The 20,241-nt window shown below is 52.3% G+C and overlaps 1 protein-coding gene across 8 annotated transcripts; it reads right to left on the bottom strand.

Moving 5' to 3' along the window:
* Window positions 1–302: 302 nt before the first annotated feature.
* LOC100276234 (uncharacterized) lies at window positions 303–19,916 on the bottom strand. 8 transcript variants are annotated; one of them, XM_035960457.1, is made up of 8 exons: window positions 19,629–19,906; window positions 12,314–12,362; window positions 12,176–12,224; window positions 11,577–11,678; window positions 11,275–11,328; window positions 11,133–11,198; window positions 631–743; window positions 303–504 (listed from the first exon to the last, which is right to left on the bottom strand). In XM_035960457.1, exons 1-7 carry the CDS (start codon window positions 19,818–19,820, stop codon window positions 668–670), a joined length of 588 nt encoding a protein of 195 aa, XP_035816350.1. In that variant the 5' UTR covers window positions 19,821–19,906; the 3' UTR covers window positions 303–504; window positions 631–667. The 8 variants fall into 8 exon arrangements, with proteins under 8 accessions (XP_035816350.1, XP_035816349.1, XP_035816351.1 ...); XM_035960454.1 differs by lacking the exons at window positions 303–504; window positions 631–743 and adding exons at window positions 6,626–6,969; window positions 7,070–7,148 and having other exon boundaries at window positions 11,577–11,672; window positions 19,629–19,916; XM_035960455.1 differs by lacking the exons at window positions 303–504; window positions 631–743 and adding exons at window positions 6,626–6,969; window positions 7,070–7,148 and having other exon boundaries at window positions 11,577–11,672; window positions 19,632–19,904.
* Window positions 19,917–20,241: the final 325 nt, after the last annotated feature.

Below are 20,241 nucleotides of genomic sequence, written 5' to 3'. Positions count from 1 at the left end.
CGTTGGATCATCTCCGTGAGCCGTACACGAATTACTGGGAAGGAGGGAGAGGAGAAACTCAGGAGGAGGCAGTGTTGGATCATCTCCGTGAGCCTTACACGAATTACTGGGAAGGGGGGAGAGGAGAAACTCAGGACTAGTTTGACAACGAGAAAACCGGAAAGATTTGGATGGGTTAAATTTCCCGTTTTATTCAATTTTGATGTATCAACACGTCTTGGATCGTTAGGAGACCGGCTCCGGTTTTATAGCTCCCAAATAGCCAGTGCAACGTTGGAGCCGGCCTCATACTAGTATGTAAATAAACGAAAACTCGTGATCTTTTATCTTAATTTCAATTCAACACGTCTCTCTCCAAATTATCAAAGTTACACACGAAAACTCGTGATCGCGACATGTTGATCCACTTGCTTATAACACCGCGGAAGCAAAACAAAAGACAGAAAGCTCTCACTGAACCGAGAAAACTACTTTGAACCAAGGTTATGTTGTTCAGCTGTTGAACTGAAAAAAAATCATAAAATACCTGAACCATTTAAACAACTGAAAGAACTAATACTCAATAGAAACCAAAGTACTAGATATCAGCCAATGTACTGAATTAAATAGGAACAAGATGCTGCACTGCACCTAATCCGAATGCGAATGTCTACTTTGTTGTTGACGGTCAGCTGCTGTCGCCTGCTGAAACGAGTTGCTGAAAAAAAATATCCTGCTGCAGGGAACAGATGTAGCAACAACTGCTGCAAAACGAAAACAGAAAGCAAGCTGATATGCTGCTGTTTTATGAACTGAACTGAAGGTGAAACTCAATGCAGCTGAACAACAATTGATCTGTATTCTGTAGCTCCTCTCAATCTGCAGGGCCGAGTTCAGAACAGAGAAACAGCATCACGGGTTCAACGTCGAACTACTGCTGAAATACAAACAGTGAGGAACACAGCTGTCAAGGACCTCCCGACCTAGGGTAGCTGGCCCCTGACTACGGAGTTCGTAGCCACGGTCCGTCGTCGCCGGTGAGGTTTTTCCCCTCAACCGTCGGCTTGTTTTAGAGAGAGATTAGGAAATAATAATCTTGCTTGCTTTATTCCCTGCTGCCATGTGGCTTATAAATAGCCCTATGGCTAACCAACTTCTCCTATAAACTCTCAACTAACTCTTATTTTCTTGGACTTATCTGCTGCCAACTAACTCTCCACAATTCTCTCGTCTCAATCTTATTCTCTAGCCTTATCTTTATTTCTAAATCTATCCACTGGTTGTGGCCTTCTCCTGTGCGCGTTCAGCGCGCTCTGCAGCGCGGCGTGCGTCACGGCGGCGCCTATATGTGCGCCCGCACATGACATCTCTCCCCCCCCCCCTCGAGACCCAGCTCGTCCTCGAGCTGAAAGTCTGGGTACTTGCTGCGGAATTCGTCGAGGTCTTCCCAGGAAGCGGACTCGGCCGGTTCGCCCCTCCAGTGGACGAGAACTTGACGCACGCCTCGCGCCAAGCGTGCCTGAGTAACCTGCATCGGCTCAGGGACCACGGCGCCGTTGTGGATGATTGCTAAGGCAGGCGGGGACGCTGGTGGAACGCCGACAAACTTCTTGAGGACACCCACGTGGAACACATCATGGAGGCGCGCCCCTGGCGGCAAGGCCAGGCGAACGGCGACGTCGTTGATGAGCTCGACGACGCGGTAGGGCCCCACAAAGCGAGGCTTGAGCTTGCCCGTGGTGGTCCTGGGCATTGAAGAAGCTGCCCGCTGCCGAAGACGAAGGAGGACCCAATCCCCTGGCTGGTAGGAGACTTGACGGTGGTGCCGATCGTAGTAAAGCTTCTGGGTCGCCTGGGCCTACTCTAGGCGGTACCGGACCTCCTCCAGGAAGGCCTCCCGAGCCTCCATGTCCCGGGCGACGGCTGCCACCCTCGTCTCCCCCGGCTCATAAGAGCGGATGGAAGGTGGCTCTCGGCCATACACCACTCGAAACGGTGTGTCCCGAAGCGAAGTCTGGTACGCGGTGTTGTAGGTGTACTCAGCCCACGGCAACCAGCGCAGCCATTGGCGGGGGCGATCTCCAGTGAAGCAGCGCAGGTACATCACTATGACTCGGTTGGCGGCTTCCGTCTGGCCGTCCGACTGGGGATGAAAAGCGGACGTCATGTGAAGCTTAGTACCCATAAGCCTCATGAGCTCCTGCCAGAACGTCGAGGTGAATACCGTGTCGCGGTCGGAGACGATGGACTGCGGAACGCCGTGGAGGCGCACAATGTCGGTGAAGAATGCCTGTGCCACCGTCTCTACCGTGTACGGGTGCGCGAGTGGAATGAAGTGGCAGTACTTGCTGAAGCGGTCAACCACGGACAGGATCACCGTCTTCCCATTCACACGGGGTAGCGCCTCCACAAAGTCCAGCGCGATGTCAGCCCAGACCGCCGAGGGCACAGGTAGAGGCAAGAGCAACCCTGCTGGATGGAGATGCTCGGACTTGTACCGCTGACAAGTGGAGCACGCCCGCACAAATTCCTGCACCAAACGTCGCATGTTGGGGAAATGGAAATCACGGCGGAGCCGGTGCAGTGTACGGTGGACGCCCTCATGCCCGTCGCCGTGGACGGGATCCAAAATTTCTTGCAGTAGTGGAGAGGCGGGGGGAATGTATAGGCGCCTCTCGTAGGCGACCATGTCGTCGACGACCGACCAGGGCGCGGTGCGGGTGCCTCGGCGCACCTCGTCGTGGATGGCCACCAGTGCCGGATCGGTAGCTTGGGCGTGACGCAGGCGGCCGATGAAGTCAAAGCGCGGCGCAGAAATGGCCAACACGGCGCCCTCCTCAGTGTCGCGGCGGGAGAGGGCGTCGGCCACCGTGTTCGTAGAGCCTGACCGGTACTCGACGGAGAAGTCGAATCCCAGCAACTTGCCGACCCAATGGTGCTGCGGAATCGTGGCAAGGCGCTGGTCGAGCAAGTATTTGAGACTATAGTGGTCCGTCTTGATGGTGAAACGCCGCCCCCAAAGGTATGGCCGCCAGTGGCGAACGGCCTGTACCAGGCCGATGAGCTCCCGCTCATAAGCTGCGAGGGAGCGGTGACGTGGAGCCACCGGTCGACTGAAGAAAGCAATGGGGTGGCCCTCCTGGACGAGCACCGCGCCGAAGCCGTACGTCGAAGCGTCGCACACTACGACGAACTGCTTGGTGAAGTCAGGGAGCGACAGTACGGGTGCGGATGTCACGGCCTCCTTGAGAGTACTGAAGGCCCCCGCTGCGTCGTCGTTCCATCGGAACCCCTCCTTTTTCAGGAGAGCGGTGAGGGGGGCTGCGATGATGCCATAGTTGTGGACGAATTTCTTGTAGTAGCCTGCGAGCCCGAGGAATCCACGCACCGCCCTGGTCGAGCGCGGTTGCGGCCAATCACGGATGGCCTGCACCTTGGTCGGATCCATGGCCACGCCCGACGCCGAGATGGTGTGGCCGAGGTAGGCGACGGTGTCCACGCCAAAAGCGCACTTGGAACTCTTAACGAAGAGACGGTGCTGTCGGAGCACCGAGAGGACGACGCAGAGGTGGCGCAGGTGGTCCGCCCAGGATGAGCTATAGATCAGAATGTCGTCAAAGAAGACAAGCACAAACCGGCGGAGGTAAGCGCGCAGCACGTTGTTCATGAGAGCTTGGAAGGTGGCTGGCGCGTTGCAGAGTCCGAACGGCATGACCAAAAATTCGAAGAAGGCGTCATGCGTCCGGAATGCTGTTTTGTCGATGTCGGCCGGCCTCATGCGGACTTGGCGGTATCCGGATCGGAGGTCGAGCTTGGTGAAGAAGCTGGCGCCATGGAGCTCGTCCAGTAGCTCGTCGACGACCGGGATGGGGAACGCATCCTTGATGGTTATGGCGTTCAACGCGCGGTAGTCGACGCAGAACCGCCACGAGCCGTCTGGTTTCTTGACCAAGAGCACCGGAGACGAAAATGCGGAGCTGCTGCGCCGAATGAGCCCCTGGTCCAGCATAGCTGTGCACTGACGCTCCAGTTCGTCCTTGTGCAGGGCGGGGTAGCGATATGGGCGTACTGCCACTGGCGGTGCCCCCGGCACCAGGGTGATGCTGTGGTCCCGACTGCGTGGGGGAGGTAGGCCGCGAGGCTCGCTGAAAACGTCGTCGAAGTCCGCCAAGAGCTCGTCGAGGAGCGTACTGGTGGCGGTGGTTGTGCTGACAGCAGCCGGTCGGCAGGCCGCGAGCCCCTGCCAGCAGAACGCCCTGCCCTGGAAGGTGAAGGAGATCGCGTGGTTGCTAAAATCCCACATGATCGGTCCCAGCGCTGCCAGCCATCGGGTGCCCAGGACCACGTCGTAGCCCGCCAAAGGCATGACGTATAGGTCAGCAGGGAAGCAGTGGCCGCCGATGTCCAGTGGTGCGTTGCGGATGACGCCCACACACGCGACGCGCTCCCCATTCGCGACCATTGCCGTGAGGCGTGGCCGGTGTTCGAGGGGCAGGCCCATGCGTGCAGCCGCGGCTTCTGATATGAAGTTGTGGGTGCTGCCCGAATCCAGCATGGCGACGAGGGAGGTGGCCCCCAGCGTGACCTGCAGCTGCATCGTGTTGGTGAACGCCACGCCCGCAAGAGCTTGGAGGGAGAATACCGGGGTCTCCTCAGTCCCGGCATCCTCGACAGCCTCATCTTCCTCCTCCTCAAGGCCCTCCAGTAAGAACAGCCGCTTACAGATGCGATTGTGGCCCCTTGTGAATTTGTCGTCACAATTGTAGCAGAGGCCAAGGCGGCGGCGCTCTTCTTGTTCTGCCTGTGAGAGGCGCTTGATGGTGCGGCCTTCGACGGTAATGGTCCCCGGCGCAGCCGGTTTGGCTCCTGGCGGCGCGGGTAGGGCCAGCCGGGCGGCAAGGGCCGGCAGTAGAGGACGCCCAGGAGCGCGCGCGGCCGGGGCGACGAATTGCTCGCGCAACTCGAATTGACGCGCTAGACTCATGGCGACGGCCAACGTCTGAGGATTCTGGATCCTGACGTCGATGCTGAGTGGCGGCTGGAGTCCGCCGACGAAGAGTTGTACCCGCTGCGCCTCCTGGAGTGGTTCCGCGCGAGGAAGCAGGGCCTGGAACCGGTCCTGGTACTCGGCAACCGTACCGGTGCGCCTACACTCCGCTAGTTCGGCCAACGGCGCGAAACGCAGGGGCGGCCCGTACCGAAGGTGCAGCAGCTCCGTGAAGCAGCGCCAGGAAGGCGTGCCCTCGTCCTCCTGGACCATAAGGTACCACATCTGTGCGCCCTCCTCAAGGTTGTAGGAGGCCATCCATACCTTCTCCTCCATGATGCGCTGCTGATGGAAATACGATTCGCACCGACCGGTGAAAATCAGTGGATCAGATTTCCCATCATAGCGGGGGAAATCCATCTTTTGAAAGCGCGGCGGTCGATCATTGTGGTGCTGCCCATCATTGGTCCCATGGCCGCCCGACGAGGTCTTTCCCCTCTGGAGCTCGGCGACAGAGGATTGGAGGGCGGCGACCGTTGATGTCAGGGTCTCGATTATCTTGGCCAAATCAGAGGTGGTTGGCTCGGCCATGGTAGAGGTGGTGTCGGCGTAAGGCGGCAAGGTTGGTGGGCTTGGCTGGGATTGCGGCTGGGTGGAAGAAGTCGAGGAACGACTGGATCGCGATACCAGGTTGTCAAGGACCTCCCGACCTAGGGTAGCTGGCCCCTGACTACGGAGTTCGTAGCCACGGTCCGTCGTCGCCGGTGAGGTTTTTCCCCTCAACCGTCGGCTTGTTTTAGAGAGAGATTAGGAAATAATAATCTTGCTTGCTTTATTCCCTGCTGCCATGTGGCTTATAAATAGCCCTATGGCTAACCAACTTCTCCTATAAACTCTCAACTAACTCCTATTTTCTTGGACTTATCTGCTGCCAACTAACTCTCCACAATTCTCTCATCTCAATCTTATTCTCTAGCCTTATCTTTATTTCTAAATCTATCCACTGGTTGTGGCCTCCTCCTGTGAGCGTTCAGCGCGCTCTGCAGCGCGGTGTGCGTCACGGCGGCGCCTATATGTGCGCCCGCACATGACACAGCAAAAGCTGCTTCTAATGCGGACAATCTGTAACAGCTCCATAGAAAAGCAAATAGCAAGGTTGCTGTTGAAGAAGCAGAAAAACGGAAAGAACCTTTGCAAACGGAAATAGCAGTATGTGCCCGACTGTTAACAGAACAAACAGAGCAGCTTGAACTCCACAAGAACTTTCCAAAGGAGATTGAAATCAACACCGACTGCAAGCAAATTTGTGTGCACCAGCAGCACATCCAAGAGAGTGCATCACCATGAAATTCAACAAAAATACTTACCACGAATTACAGACATTCCAGAAACCCTAAGGAAATGGGGAAATTTGGGAGAAATCAAAATTTGCGGTGCTCAAGTGAGGTATTTGTTAGGGAATTACCCTAGGCTTGTTTACATATGTCCTAGCACCAATTTTCCATAAGAAATTTCACACAAATTGCACCCAAATCCGACGAACTAAAAATCTCTCAAAAAAGGCTCCAAAAATCACAGAAAAAGAGAAACTCCAGATTTGGGGAGGAGATCAAGTGGAGCTCGACAAAGATCACAAGCTACTCCTACCAGATCTCAAGCTTGGATGGCAAAATTCCACTAGCAAACATGTTTTGTTTTGAAAATGTGTCATGACTGCACACGGTCCAACAGGACCTTACAGGGATATGTATACTCAAGATGTTTGCGATCACTAACGAACCATGAAGATACATATTCATGCAGGCTATGGACAACCACACTGAAAATATTAGGTGAGATTTTTCAGTAGAGTGTGATCACTGCGTTACTGATTGGATCCACAGCATCTCTTCAAGATTCCTAACTGTGTCAGGAAAGCAGATGTTCTATGCCCAAAGTATTGTTAATCCAAAGAACATGAGAGCAGCAACAGCAAAGCACAACCCTACAATAGTCATAAAAGCCTGCATAGTAGCAAGAGTAAAGACATAAGAAGATTTACACCCTCTGGCTCAAATATGAACAGATACCCATTAGTAAAAAAACAAAGCTTTAGTATTTTACCTTCCCTTCTGACTTGAAGTTGAACTTGACTGTGAACCATTTCAGCCCTCTCTCAACAAAAGGAGCCAGAGCAAGGGCTCTGGCATCCACCATAACAGACAACGGTAAGATTTCAGGATAGAAACTGTTAGCTATCTGTGTATATGGGCCTAGCCCACAGCCCACTAGGGGGCTTTATCACTGTAGCTGTTAGGGTTAGGGTTTAGCAACTGTAACTCTCTCCTCTCACATGGTATCAAGCCTTCTCCAGCCGCCGCCGCCCCTCCCCCACCCCTCCATGGTGGGCCCGCCGCCGCCCCTTCCCCCCCTCCTCTGCCGCCGGTGAGGCTTTCCCTCCCCTCTCTCTCTCTCTCTCTTACCGCGCCGCCCTTGCTCCCGTCCATCCAGTCGCCGGAGCGCCGCCGGGCTTTCCAGTGCCCATGGCGGCTCCTTCTCCAACGGTCGGCGCGCCGCCGCCACTTGCCGCCCCTCCGGCGCCCCTCCCCCTCGGCGCACGAGCCCTGCTGTCCCTTGCCGCCTCTCCGGCGCCGCCGCCCCTTGCCGCCCCTCTAGCGCCCCTCCCCCTCGGAGCAGGAGCGCCGTCGGGCCTCGCCGGCGTGCCGCCTGGGCCCGCTGCACCTCCGGCGTCTCTCTCCCCTGCGGCAGGGGCACCGCCGACCCTCCTCTCCATGGCCAGCGCGCCGCCGGCACCTCCGGCCTCCTCCGGTCCTGCGCGCCCCGTCGCTGCTTCCATCTCACCGCCGGGGCACGCCTTCATCCTCACCGCTGCGCTGCCCCCCACTGTCGAGCCACCCGCGCCAGCGCCGACCCCATCCACCACCTTCGCGACCGCCCTGGCCCCGATGGGTCCCGGTCGGCTCTTGCATTCTCCCTGCCGGACGCCGCTCTGCTTCGCTCCCAGTTGCTGGCACCGAGCTTTCCACATTCCTCTCGACACGACCGGCGGGGCCCCCATGCATGGCTGCCCCCTGCCGGCTACGGTCTACAGCCAGCCGTCCGCCATCACCTCCTCCCTGCGCGCTCCTTCGGACGATGCTGCTGCCATTCTCGCTGCCACCCGTGTGGCCGTTACGGCTGCTCGCCAACGAGCCCAGGACGCCGCCCATGCTCTTGAGCAGGAGCAGGCGGTTGTCGACGCCATTGAGCGCCAGTACGCCGAGACCTGCCGCCGTCTCGCTGGCAAGGGCGTGCCGGATGGCTCCCCCACATCCGCTCGCTACAGCGCCGACACCTTCGAGCCCGCGCCCACCCCGGCCTCAACCCTTCGCGCTTCTCTTCATGCTCAGGCGGCGGCTCTCACCAACATCCAGGCAACCGTCACCGACGTCCTTGCGCCAGACTCCACTCAGTACCCCGGTGGCGCGATCAGGTCTTGCAGACCCTCCGCCGGTACGCCCTCGCCGACCACGTCCTCTCAGCGGTCTCTGACCCGTCAGAGGATTGGCTTCTGATGGACGAGGTGGTGCTCTCCTAGATTCATGGCACCCTCACGGCCGAACTTCAGGACATCGTTCGCGTACCGAACGACACTGCTCACCGGATCTAGGGTGCCCTTGAGGCTCAGTTCCTCGGCCACCGCCAGACTCGGATTCTGTACCTCGAGACCGCCTTTCGTCAGCTTGCTCAGGGCGATCTCTCTGTGGACGAGTACTGCCGTCAGATGAAGACGATGGCAGACACTCTTCGCACCCTCGGGGCCCCCATCACCAACGAGTGCCTCGTGCTCAACCTCCTCCGCGGCTTGAGCCCTCGCTTCGATCGTGTGACGCCCATCCTCACCCGCATGAAGCCTTTTCCCACCTTTGCGGAGACCAAGAACGATCTGCTTCTCGAGGAGCTTCGCCTCGTCACTGCGACCGCCGCTCCCGCCACGGCGCTCTACAACGCTTCTCGGGCTCCCCCTCTGCCTCCGGGGGGATCCTCTTCACCGCACTTCGGTCCCCCGCCGCCTGGAGCTCTTCGGCAGCCTACTGGCTCTGGGGGGGGGTCGCGGTCGTGGTCGCGGCCGTGGTCGCAAGAGTGGACGCGGTGGCCCACCGGGCGGCCGAGGCCATTCACCGGGTGGCTCCCAGTGGCCATCCTTCTACAACCCGTGGACTGGCACCATCCAGATGTGGCCCGGGCCGTCCGCAGGCACCTCGGCCCCTCGCCCCGCCACCCTCAGCAGGTTTTCTTTGTCGCTCCACCTCCAGCGGTGCCCTCGGCACCTTCCCAGCCTCAGCAGGGGCTCCTTCCCCTCCCAGGGCCTCTAGCCCCACACGTATGGGGGCCCTGGACCAATGGGTGGGACACGCAGTCTCTCGCCAACTCCTTCTCCACAATGACACTGGCCCCACCCACCTCAGTATCTGACTGGGTGGCTGACTCCGGTGCCTCCTACCACACCACCCCAGACGCAGGTATTCTGTCTTCCACCTCTCCCCCCCCCACCCCTCCCTTCCGTCCTCCATCGTGGTTGGAAACGGCTCTGCCCTTCCCGTCACCTCCGTCGGTGACGCGGTCCTTCCCGGTCCTTTCCGTTTATCCAACGTTCTTGTTGCTCCCCACATTATTCAAAATCTTCTTTCCGTCCGTTAGTTTACTACTGACAACTCTTGTTCCATGGAGTTTGACCTGTTTGGTCTTTCTGTGAAGGATCTTGCCACCAGGACCCTTCTAGCTCGGTGTGACAGCCCCGGGCCACTCTACACACTTCGCTTGCCTGCTTCCGCTACACCGACCTCTGCCCCGCGTGTTCTTGCTGTCGCCGCCTCTTCTATGACTTGGCATCGTCGTCTCGGTCACCCCGGTCGTGATGTGATGTCCAAACTCTCCAGCAACACCTCTGTTTCCGGTTGTAGGGGATCTTTTGAGCACCTCTGTCATGCTTGTCAGTTAGGTCGCCATGTTAGGCTCCCATTCCCCATCTCCTCTTCTGGAGCAGCAGGCATTTTTTATCTGATACACTGTGATGTATGGACATCCCCTGTAATTAGCATTTATGGCTATAAGTATTATTTACTTATTCTTGATGACTTCTCGCGTTATCTGTGGACTTTTCCTCTCCGTCAGAAGTCTGACACTTTTCCCACCCTGTCTCACTTCTTCGCTTGGGTCTCCACTCAGTTTAGTCGCACCATCCGAAGCATCCAGTGTGACAACGGGCGTGAGTTCTATAACAATGTGTCCCGTGACTTCTTCCTCTCTCGCGGCGTCCACCTCCGCATGTCCTGCCCCTACACGTCTCCTCAGAACGGCCGAGCTGAGCGTATGATTCGCACGACGAACGATGTCGTGCGCTCTCTACTTTTCCAGGCTTCCCTTCCCACTCCTTACTGGGCTGAGGCCCTCGGCACTGCCACCTATCTCCTCAACCGTCTCCTCACCAAAGCGGTTGCCCACCCCACCCCTTACTTTGCTCTATTCGGTGTCCATCCCTCTTACGACCATCTTCGTGTCTTCGGGTGCACTTGCTGTCCCAATCTCGCTTCCACTGCTCCTCATAAGCTCTCCCCTCGCTCCACTCGCTGTGTCTTCCTCGGTTACTCTCCCGATCATAAGGGATATCGGTGTCTTGACCTCGCCTCCCATAGAGTCCTCATCTCTCGTCACGTCGTTTTCGACGAGTCGGACTTCCCTTTTTCCTCCACCCCCACTACCTCTCTCACCGACCTCGACGTGTTCCTCGACCTCAACCCTGTCTCCCCCACAATCGTGCCTCCCTTCCCCACCAGTTCGTCTGCTTCACCGCCTCGCGTGGCCCTGCCTGCGCCACCCGCCCCTGCACTGCCACGTGCGGCCTCGACGCCCTCTGCGCTGCCCTCCCCCGCACAGCCACGTGCGCTAGGGGGCTTTATCACTGTAGCTGTTAGGGTTAGGGTTTGGCAACTGTAACTCTCTCCTCTCACAGAAACAATAGATCTGTACTGGTGATCTTTTTTTTAAATACAAATGTTTATACTTCAGGATGTTCCTGAACATACCAGCAAAAGAAAAGTTGTTTCTAGCTAGACTTACTATACTGATAAGAGAACCGAATTACAAACTAGCAAATGAGTTTATAGGTTGTGTACATTTGACTCACCCTCCAGCTCGAAAAATCTTAGTAACTTGACTGCCAGCCCAGACCATTGCCATTAGTTTAACAAACCTGCTCTAGTACATTAAAAGATGTTACAGTATAAACAGCTAATGTGCAAAAAGAAAAAATAACTTACAACCATTACCTCTCAACAGCTGCACCATAACCCATCCTACCAGGTGCAGGCGCAACATAAAACCTGAAAAGCACATCATTGTGATATACATTATCCACCTAAATGTTCATAATGCCTGTTCAATTGTTTTTCTTAGTGGAACTTCACCACCTGAACAGCTGCTTAGGTGAATTCAGCAGCCTGTTTATCATTATCAAATCACTAACCATTTTACAGATTGAAGTTATAAATAGAAATGTTTCTTCTGTAAACAAATATTACAGACAAGGTAGCATGAGATCTAAAATTTCGCAGATACATACAATTCTTACCAGACTAACAAAAATGCAGTCACATAGTAGACAGTGTTAAGTAGTCCATATGACAGAACCCCAGCAACACCATATCTCTTTAGTTTTTCTAGCAATCTGTCACTTGTAGAAATACATGATCAATAATGTCACTTGTAGTACGGAATTGAAAAGGCAAAGCTAATGTCATTACAAGGACAAGTATAAGTGTGTAAATGTTCATGAGAATGGCTTGCAAATTTCCTAGTGGCCAGTATAAACAAGATAGATCTAGATCCATACATAGTGGTTATTTAACCAATAATTCTTATTTCCAATTCCATTTTTTATCTTAACTCTATCCATCCAAGCAATAGCTCTCTCAGCCAATTCAGTCTAATAAGTTGACAAAAAAACATCGCCAATATTTATTTCAAACCTGTTAAATTAATAATTCTAAGAGAATTGACTTCTGGGAGGTCTTCTGCCTCTTCAAGTGCAAGATTTACTTCCACTCAACAAAATTTCCAATGTAAAAATAAGCTTCGACATCCATGACCTTATTAAATTATACCATGACATCTAGATAGGATATGGCAGATTTATCATCATTGACGTTTGGGTTTACAGTTAGTGAATACTCTTTAGTTGAGAAACTTTTGGCAGTCTCTTTTCCATCTTTTCTTGGACCTGTGCAGAACCAAAAGGAAAGATCAAATCTGATCTATGAAGAAATACAAACTGATGAAGAAAGCTATCATATCTCAAAATAACCATACCAGTGGAGCCTCCAGGTAGCTCAGTTCCTTCACCACTAGCCACATCAATCTAGACAAAAAATGCAGAGCAGTGAAGTTTGAGATAACATCACTCCGATGTATTAAGACCAATATCTTATTGTCAAGGTTTTTTTAATCGTTAATTAAGATCTTACAGATGTGATGGTTTAGAGTTTATTAAACTCGTATACAGGTTTACACAAACACAAGCATGTATTCCATCAACTTTGTTTCAACCAAGAATGCCATAAGATTAGGTGCCTGTGTATAAGAGCCTCGAGAGGAAATGACGCTTCCCCTCCCGCCTCCTCGACTCCCTCCACCATCCTTTCGCCTCCCTGCCTTGGCCGACGCCCCTGCCTCTTCCTCTACCAGCCCCATGCCGGTTCTCATCCTGAGGCCGGCGGCCACTGCACTTTCCTCCCCGGCGTCGGCCGCTGCTCCCGTTTCTCCTCTCCCCAGCCCTGGCGGGCGTACGAAGGCCCAGCGATGGAGTGACGAGGGCGGCCACTCTTCGGCTGTCGCTCTGGTTCACGGCGCGTCCCGGCATTCCTACAAGGAGGTGTTGCTGGCTGCAGAATTTCCAGCTTCTGGTGGCGCCGCCGGTGTGGTTGTTGGCGATGGCTGGATAAGAGTGGAAGGTCGCCGGGCTCGACGTGCAACTACTGGAACTTCGAAGCCCCTGCCAAGGCCTGTCCCGGTCGACTTGCGCGGGAAGTGCTTCAATTGCTTCTCTTCCCATCGTGTTGCTGCGTGCCGGAGCTTAGTTCGCTGGTTCTCCTGCCGGCGGCCTGGTCACCGGGCGCTCTCGTGCCCTACCCGGTGGTCGCCTCTATCCCCCTCTCGACCTGCTCGGGTGTGGCGCCCGGTCAGCAGGGGGTCGCTTCTCTTCCTGGACGTGCTCGGGTGTGGCGCCCGGTCAGTAGGGGGGCCGCTTCTCTTCCTGGACGTGCTCAGGTGTGGCGTCCGATCTCCAGGGAGTCCTCTTCGGTGGCGACTCCTCCCGGTGCAATGGAGGCAGTCCTTTCTGGTGGGCTAAAGAAGCGCACTCGTCGAGGACAGAGGAGGAGGAAGGTTGCTGGGGACATGCAAGTTGATAGTGTTGTTTCTGGTCAGGTGGCGTCGGATCATTCGCCTAGAGGGCCTGCTCGTATTGTGAAGTTCCTTCGTCGCTCCAGGGAGGTTGAGCATGCTGAGGCTGACCTTCGTCGGGTGCTGATTGTCACTATTCTTGGTCCGGGGAGCTCTGATTGCGCCGCGGTGGTGTTGGAGCAGCTCGCCTCAAGGGTTTCGCTTGAAGCTGACGCGCTCCACCTACGGCGTGCTGCGTCGAACTCTTTCCTCGTCTTCTTCCCCTCGGAGGAGCTGGCTTCACGTGCCATCAATGTTGGGCAGTCGCTTTTCGTTCCCCCCGTCCGGCTGCACCTCAGGCGTTGGTCTCGTCAAGCCTTGGCCTCTGGCGGGAGCAGCCTGCCATTGCTCATGGATATCGAGTTGGAAGGGGTCCCTGCTCACCTCTGGGGGGTTGGAACTGCTGAGCTCCTGTTGGATGGTCTGTGCATGGTTCAGGGACTTCACCCAGATTCAATAGACAGTGTGGATATGTCTGTTCTCAAGCTCAGAGCGTGGTGTTTCTCTCCGGATAGCCTGCCAGCGGTATTAGATCTACATGTTCAGGAACCTCTTGTTGTTGGGGAGGATGGAACCATTGTCCCTCGCACCTTGGTTTACCCATTTCTGTGAGGGTGATTACTCCTGGTGATTGGCCGGGAGGGGACATGTCTGAGGTATTGCCTCCTGCTGCCAAAGATGAAGATGACATGGATTAGTTTCAGCAGAGGCGGCGCCTTCTTGGGCATGATCATTCAGCTCGGCCCTCGGTGCATTCGAGGCTTGGGCCGCGAACCTCTTCTTCGTCGGCTGCTGAACCTGTCGATGACGCATTACCCCCGGTTGTGTTGGCTGATGAGTTGGCTGTGCCTGGGTCTGATGCCCTTGCTGACGCTGAATTTTTCCCATGTGCTTTGGTTGAAGAGTTATTGGCTCCTGGGCCTGCTGAACCAGTTGATGCTACAATTCTCCCAAATGACTTGGATGGATCTGCTGAACCATTTATTCCTGGTGTTGCGGTTGTAGAGTTGACGGCGCCTGGATCCGCTAATCCAGTTGAAGCTGTAATTCTCCCGAGTGACCTGGTTGCTGTTGATTCCAATTTGTGCTCTGCAGACATACGGGTTGCTGATGTCAATATTGTGGAATCCTCTAGTTCTTTCATCAATCTGCTTGGGAGGCCGGGACCTTCGCTGAATTGCTGGTTAAGTACCAAGCCGTGGTGTTTCAAGGTCTACTCCAGAAAGAAGAAGACACTGGTGGTTGAGGAATCGGTGATGTCACCCCAATTGCTGGAATTCAGAAACGATCTCGTTTTGCCGATGGCTCAATTGTTTCCTACTCCTCTGATTGCTAAGCGCAAAAAGTTGATGCCAAGCAATTTCAAACCACAGCGTAGCAGGAGGGTTGCGAAGTTTCCCCCTGAGTTGGGTTCTGAATCCGCTGCTAAAGTGTGCAGATTTTTGGGCTTTTGTGATGAGCAGGAAAATATTTCTTTCCAAGATGCTAGGAAGTATGCTAGTTTGTTTGATGCTGCCCTGTCCAGCGATCATATTGCTGCCCTGGCGGCTCTGTTTGGTTGGGAGGTGCCCCAAGTGGTGCAGGCCTGAGCTGGTTCTGCCCCCGTCTTGGTAGCTTGTTTTACTCTTTTCCATGGAACCTGGTTGTTTTTTGGTTTGGAATGTCAGGGGCCTCAACAGTCGTGCTAAGAGAGACTCTGTCAAGTCAGTGGTTGTAAGCCTTAAACCTCCTGTTGTTTGTCTTCAGGAAACCAAATTGGATTCTGCCTCAGATTTCAACATTCTTTCTATTCTTGGGTCCGGGTTCAGTAATTTTGTTTTTAATCCTGCCCATGGGTCCAGAGGAGGTATTTTAGTCGCTTGGCGTGATGGTTCGTTTGTCTCAGCTGCCTCAGTTATCAAGAACAATTCTGTTTCAGTTCAGTTGCAAAGTGCAGATGGTCCTCTTTGGTGGTTCTCTGGGGTGTATGGACCTCATCAAGACAGTTTGAAATCTGCTTTTCTCCAAGAATTAAGAGATATTAGAAATACATGTGTGGGTCCGTGGATAGTTGCTGGTGATTTTAATCAAATTTACAAGTCAGAAGACAAGAATAATTCTAATATTAACAGGTCTTCATTGGGCAATTTCAGAGGCCTTATTGGCTCCTTGGATTTGAAGGAGATTCCTTTGAATGGTAGAAGATTTACTTGGTCAAATTAGAGGGCGGTTCCCACCCTTGTTAAGCTGGACCATGTTTTTTGCACTACCTGTTGGGAGGAGGCTTTCCCTGATTGTTTTCTTTACAGCAGTGCTTCTGAAATTTCTGACCACTGTCCTCTAATCCTTAAACTCAATGCGGATCTTAGAGGGAGGCGTAGGTTTCATTTTGAGAACTTTTGGCCTAAACTCCCGGGTTTTTTGGAGGAGGTTGCTGCTTCATGGGATCAACCGGTTCAGTCTTCTTGCCCTCTGGAGAGGGTGTCGATGAAGCTTAAAAGATTAGCGCGAAGGTTGCAGTCCTGGGGGCATAGTGCAGTTGGAAATGTCAATTCTCAGCTGGGGCTGGCTCGCGAGGTGCTGCACAGGTTGGAGATGGCGCAGGACAGCAGGCCGTTGTCCTCAGATGAGCTATGGTTGCTGCAGAAATTGAAACAACACTGCCTTGTCCTTGCTTCTTTGGAAAGGACAGTTGCACGCTTGCATTCCCGGTTGCACTACTTGAGAGATGGAGATGCCAACACAAAAAAATTTCACCTACAGGCTCGCTTCCGCAAGAAGAGAAATTTTATTTCCCATTTGGAGAATGAAGGGAGGACAGTCACCAGCCATGAACAAATGCAGGAGGTTCTGGATGATTTTTTCTCCAATCTTTTGGGTTCTAATATCCAGAGACCATATTCTCTTAACCTAGCTGCTTGCCACATAGACGCTATTGATTTGAGTTCCCTGGAGGCACCTTTCTCTGAGAAGGAGGTTCGCGACACTATTGGTGCTCTCCCATCTGATAAGGCTCCTGGTCCTGATGGGTTTACTGGAAAATTCTACAAATGTTGTTGGCATATTATTAAATCAGATTTGTTGGCAGCCATTAATTCACTCCATCAAGGAAATACTCACAAGTTGGGGATGCTGAATTCAGCTTATTTAACTCTTCTCCCTAAGAAAGTTGATGCCTTGTCTGCAAGAGATTTTAGACCAATTAGCTTAATTCATAGTTTTGCTAAATTGGTCACCAAAATGCTTGCTAATAGATTGGGACCCTATCTGCAGGAGTTGGTGGCATCTAATCAGAGTGCCTTTGTGAGAGGCCGATCGATCCATGATAGTTTTATGTTGGTGCAGCATTCAATTAAAACTCTCCACAAGAGAGTCTCTAGTTTGCTCTTGAAGTTGGATATCTCCAAAGCATTTGACTCGGTCTCTTGGGCCTTCTTGATTGAAGTGCTTTCATATCTTGGGTTTGGTCCTGTGTGGCGAAATATGATTTCCAATATTCTGGCCTCTTCTTCTACGCAAGTGCTTTTGAATGGGTCTCCTGGTATTCCTATGAGGCACCGGAGAGGGCTTCGCCAGGGTGATCCTCTCTCTCCAATGTTGTTCGTATTGGTTATGGATGTTCTCAATAGTCTGTTTAATCTGGCTGAAAATAGGGGGCTGCTGCACAGCTTGGAGGGTGCTAATATCCGAAACAGACTGTCCATTTATGCTGATGACGTGGTCCTTTTTGTTCAACCTTTTGAGGAAGATTTTCAATGTGTCAAAACGATTTTGGACTGCTTTGGTTCAGCCACGGGATTGGTATCTAATTTGCAAAAAAAATTCGTTATCCCAATCAGGTGTAATGAGCAGGCGGTACAGATGGGCTGCAATATTCTTCAATGCACTTCTTCCTCATTTCCTTGCACTTATTTGGGGCTGCCGGTTTCAGATAAAAAGCTCAAAAAATCTGATCTCATGGTTTGGGTCGAGAAAGTTGCAGACCGACTTCCTAATTGGAAGGCTCGGTTGCTTAGTCTTGCTGGCAGGACAGCTATGGTGCGCTTTGTGCTTTCAACCATCCCGATCTACCTTCTCATTGCCATGAAAATCCCCAAGTGGGTGATTAATTCTATACACAAGATTCGGAGAGGATTTATTTGGAAAGGAAGAAAGGAGGTAAATGGTGGCAATTGCCTTGTGTCGTGGGACATTGTTACAAGGCCTTTGGATCTCGGTGGGCTTGGGATTTCTAACCTGCTATAGCAGAGTTGGGCGCTGCAAGCTAAATGGTTATGGTTAGAAAAAACTGATCCTAACAAGTCGTGGTCTGGTTTGGACTTGCCTATTCAACAACTTGTCAAGAGATTCTTTACTTCTTCTATTGTTACCCTGGTTGGTAATGGGTATAATACATTATTTTGGATAGATCGGTGGTTGGATGGGTCTTGTATCCAAGATTTTGCCCCTGCTGTTGTGGCTAATGTTGGGAAACGAGCTATTTCTTCTAGAACGGTGGCCCATGCTCTTCAAAATTGGCAGTGGATCAGTGACATTGAGACCCCTCTTAATTTGCCTGGGCTGCAACAATATCTTAACCTTTGGGATGCATTAAGGGGAGTGGTGCTCACTCAGGAGGCTGATCGACATGTGTGGATTCATTCTTCCTCTGGTCAGTTCTCTTCGAAGTCGTGTTATAGGGCCTTCTTCATGGGTTCGATTACTTTCGAACCATGGAAGAGGTTATGGAAGACTTGGGCTCCACCCAAATGCAATTTTTTTTTCTTTTGTTGGCAATAAGAAATAAATGTTGGACAGCTGATAGACTGCAGAAAAGAGGGTTGGATTATCCTGAGGTTTGTCCTTTATGTGATCAAGATTCAGAGAATATCCAACACCTCCTTTGCACTTGCATTTTTGCGCGGCAATTTTGGTTCTACATTCTCTCTTCATTGGGACTGGCTAATCTTTCCCTTGCCTCTAATGAGTCCACTTTTGCTGACTGGTGGGAGAAGGTGTGTAAGCAAGTGCACAAATCCAAAAGAAGAGGCTTTAACAGTATCATCATCTTGGGGGCTTGGTGTTTATGGCTTCATCGTAATAAGGCGGTTTTTGATGGCGTCAGCCCTTCCATTCATGGAATAAAATCAGTTTTTCTGGATGAGTTTGAGTGCTGGAGGCTTGCCGGTGCTACACATCTTGAGGCTTTGGGTCCTGGTGCTGCAATTTTCAGATCAAGGGTTCTATTGGGGGCTTAGTGAAGAGCAGTTGTGTGGGTGTGTGGCCTGCTGGCACTTATGCTGTTGTCCTTTTGTGTGCTGCTGTTTTCATGCGCAGAAGGAAGCTGCAGTTCTGTGCGTAGCAGAATTGGTGGTCTTGTGTTTGGCCTTTTGTGGTATTGTACTTTGGTCCATTTTGGACTGTTTTCTTCTCTTAATTTAATTATGCGCAGCTCTCCTGCGCGTTCACGAAAAAAAAAGAATGCCATAAATGTATATAGAACAAAAGAAACAAACATTCCAGATGCACCTGCAAATATTTGGTTAGTGTCATGCCGCAACATGCTTTCCGTACATAGAATGATCCTTGGCAATCAAGGAAGCACTAGGGTGACTCAACTCTCGTCACACTGTGAAACCTTTTTATAGCTTCACTACATGCATGTCCAAATTATTATTTATCATCTGGTGTCTTGAAAACAACTTACACCTTTTCATTACTAGTAAGATCACACCAAGCATTAGCAACAACATTTTTTTGTAGCACAATGTTAATGATCCCTACCTTTTCACACTATGAGCGCAGGTATAAAATACAGGACATAGTGACAAATCTCTTGAAATAAATTTAACGGTTCCCATGATTAGCAAGTAGCAACCTGGAGTAATGTGCTTATGCTGTCTGGACCTAAAAGTATCAGCTGCCAATTTCTGAACTGACAAACAGGGGAGACCGTACTGTCCAAATCGGCATCCCACAAAAGGTTCAACCTATACTATGGTTGTTCGCCGCATCAATACTAAAAGATTGAGCCTAGAATGGACTCGCCGCATCCAATCCAGTGAATCAACTTATACTAGAGACACATATACAAACGCACAGCTCAATTTTCTTCAGTTCATCGGGAAATTCAGGAAAGAGTTTGTGTTCAATGTCCCCAATCAAGGCAATCGAAAACAAAATCCGTAAACCTCGTTGATTAAAAATAAGTAAAAGCAGAACATACCACCTCTCCAGGGTCTCTGGAGCTCCGCACAGCCGTCAGCAGGCGCTGCCGGAAGGAGACGGAGAGAACCCTAGAGGCGCTGGAGAGCGAGACGAGGCCGCGCAGGGAGACAGCCGAAAAGGAGCAGAACGCGGGAGAGGCCGGAGGCCTGCGGAGTCTGTCCGTGGGGCGCAGGGACGGTGACGACGCCATATTTTTGCGCCGGGTCACAAAGGAGAAAGGACTATGCTCCTATGGCTGAGCCGCTGGGCGCTGATGTAGTGATGTTGCTAGATGCTAGCAAAAGGGGCTTCGGAGGTAGGCGTTGTGACTTGCCAGCTCGGTAACAAGATTAGGGCTCGTTTGACAGTAATAATGTTTCTTATAACCATAATTTTTACAATATTATATTTTATAATAGTTATGATAATACTATAATTTTAGTAAGCTCTAAGAATATTATGATGTTGAGAAACATTATTTAGATACAATATTGTAGACCATGATATCCTGTTTGGTATGGCTAACTGTGTCACACTTTGCTTAAGGTTAGTCGTCCGAATTGAAGACCTAACCTTAGGCAGAAAAGTTGGGCAAAATGTGGCAAGTTAGACAGCGAACCAAAATAGAACCA

This window comes from Zea mays, chromosome 7, assembly GCF_902167145.1.
Source record: "Zea mays cultivar B73 chromosome 7, Zm-B73-REFERENCE-NAM-5.0, whole genome shotgun sequence".
Classification (NCBI taxonomy): domain Eukaryota; kingdom Viridiplantae; phylum Streptophyta; class Magnoliopsida; order Poales; family Poaceae; genus Zea; species Zea mays.
The sequence above is the reverse complement of the archived record's forward strand: the minus strand, read 5'-3'. Positions and strand labels throughout refer to the sequence as shown.

Coding starts and splice junctions, on each gene's coding strand:
- LOC100276234 (NM_001150072.1), bottom strand. CDS start 19,820: ATGGCGTCGTCACCGTCCCTGCGCCCCACGGACAGACTCCGCAGGCCT. Junction 11,679..12,175: donor AAAAGTTTCTCAACTAAAGA/GTATTCACTAAC, acceptor TATTTCTACAAG/TGACAGATTGCTAGAAAAAC. Junction 6,970..7,069: donor ACTTCAAGTCAGAAGGGAAG/GTAAAATACTAA, acceptor GCTACTATGCAG/GCTTTTATGACTATTGTAGG.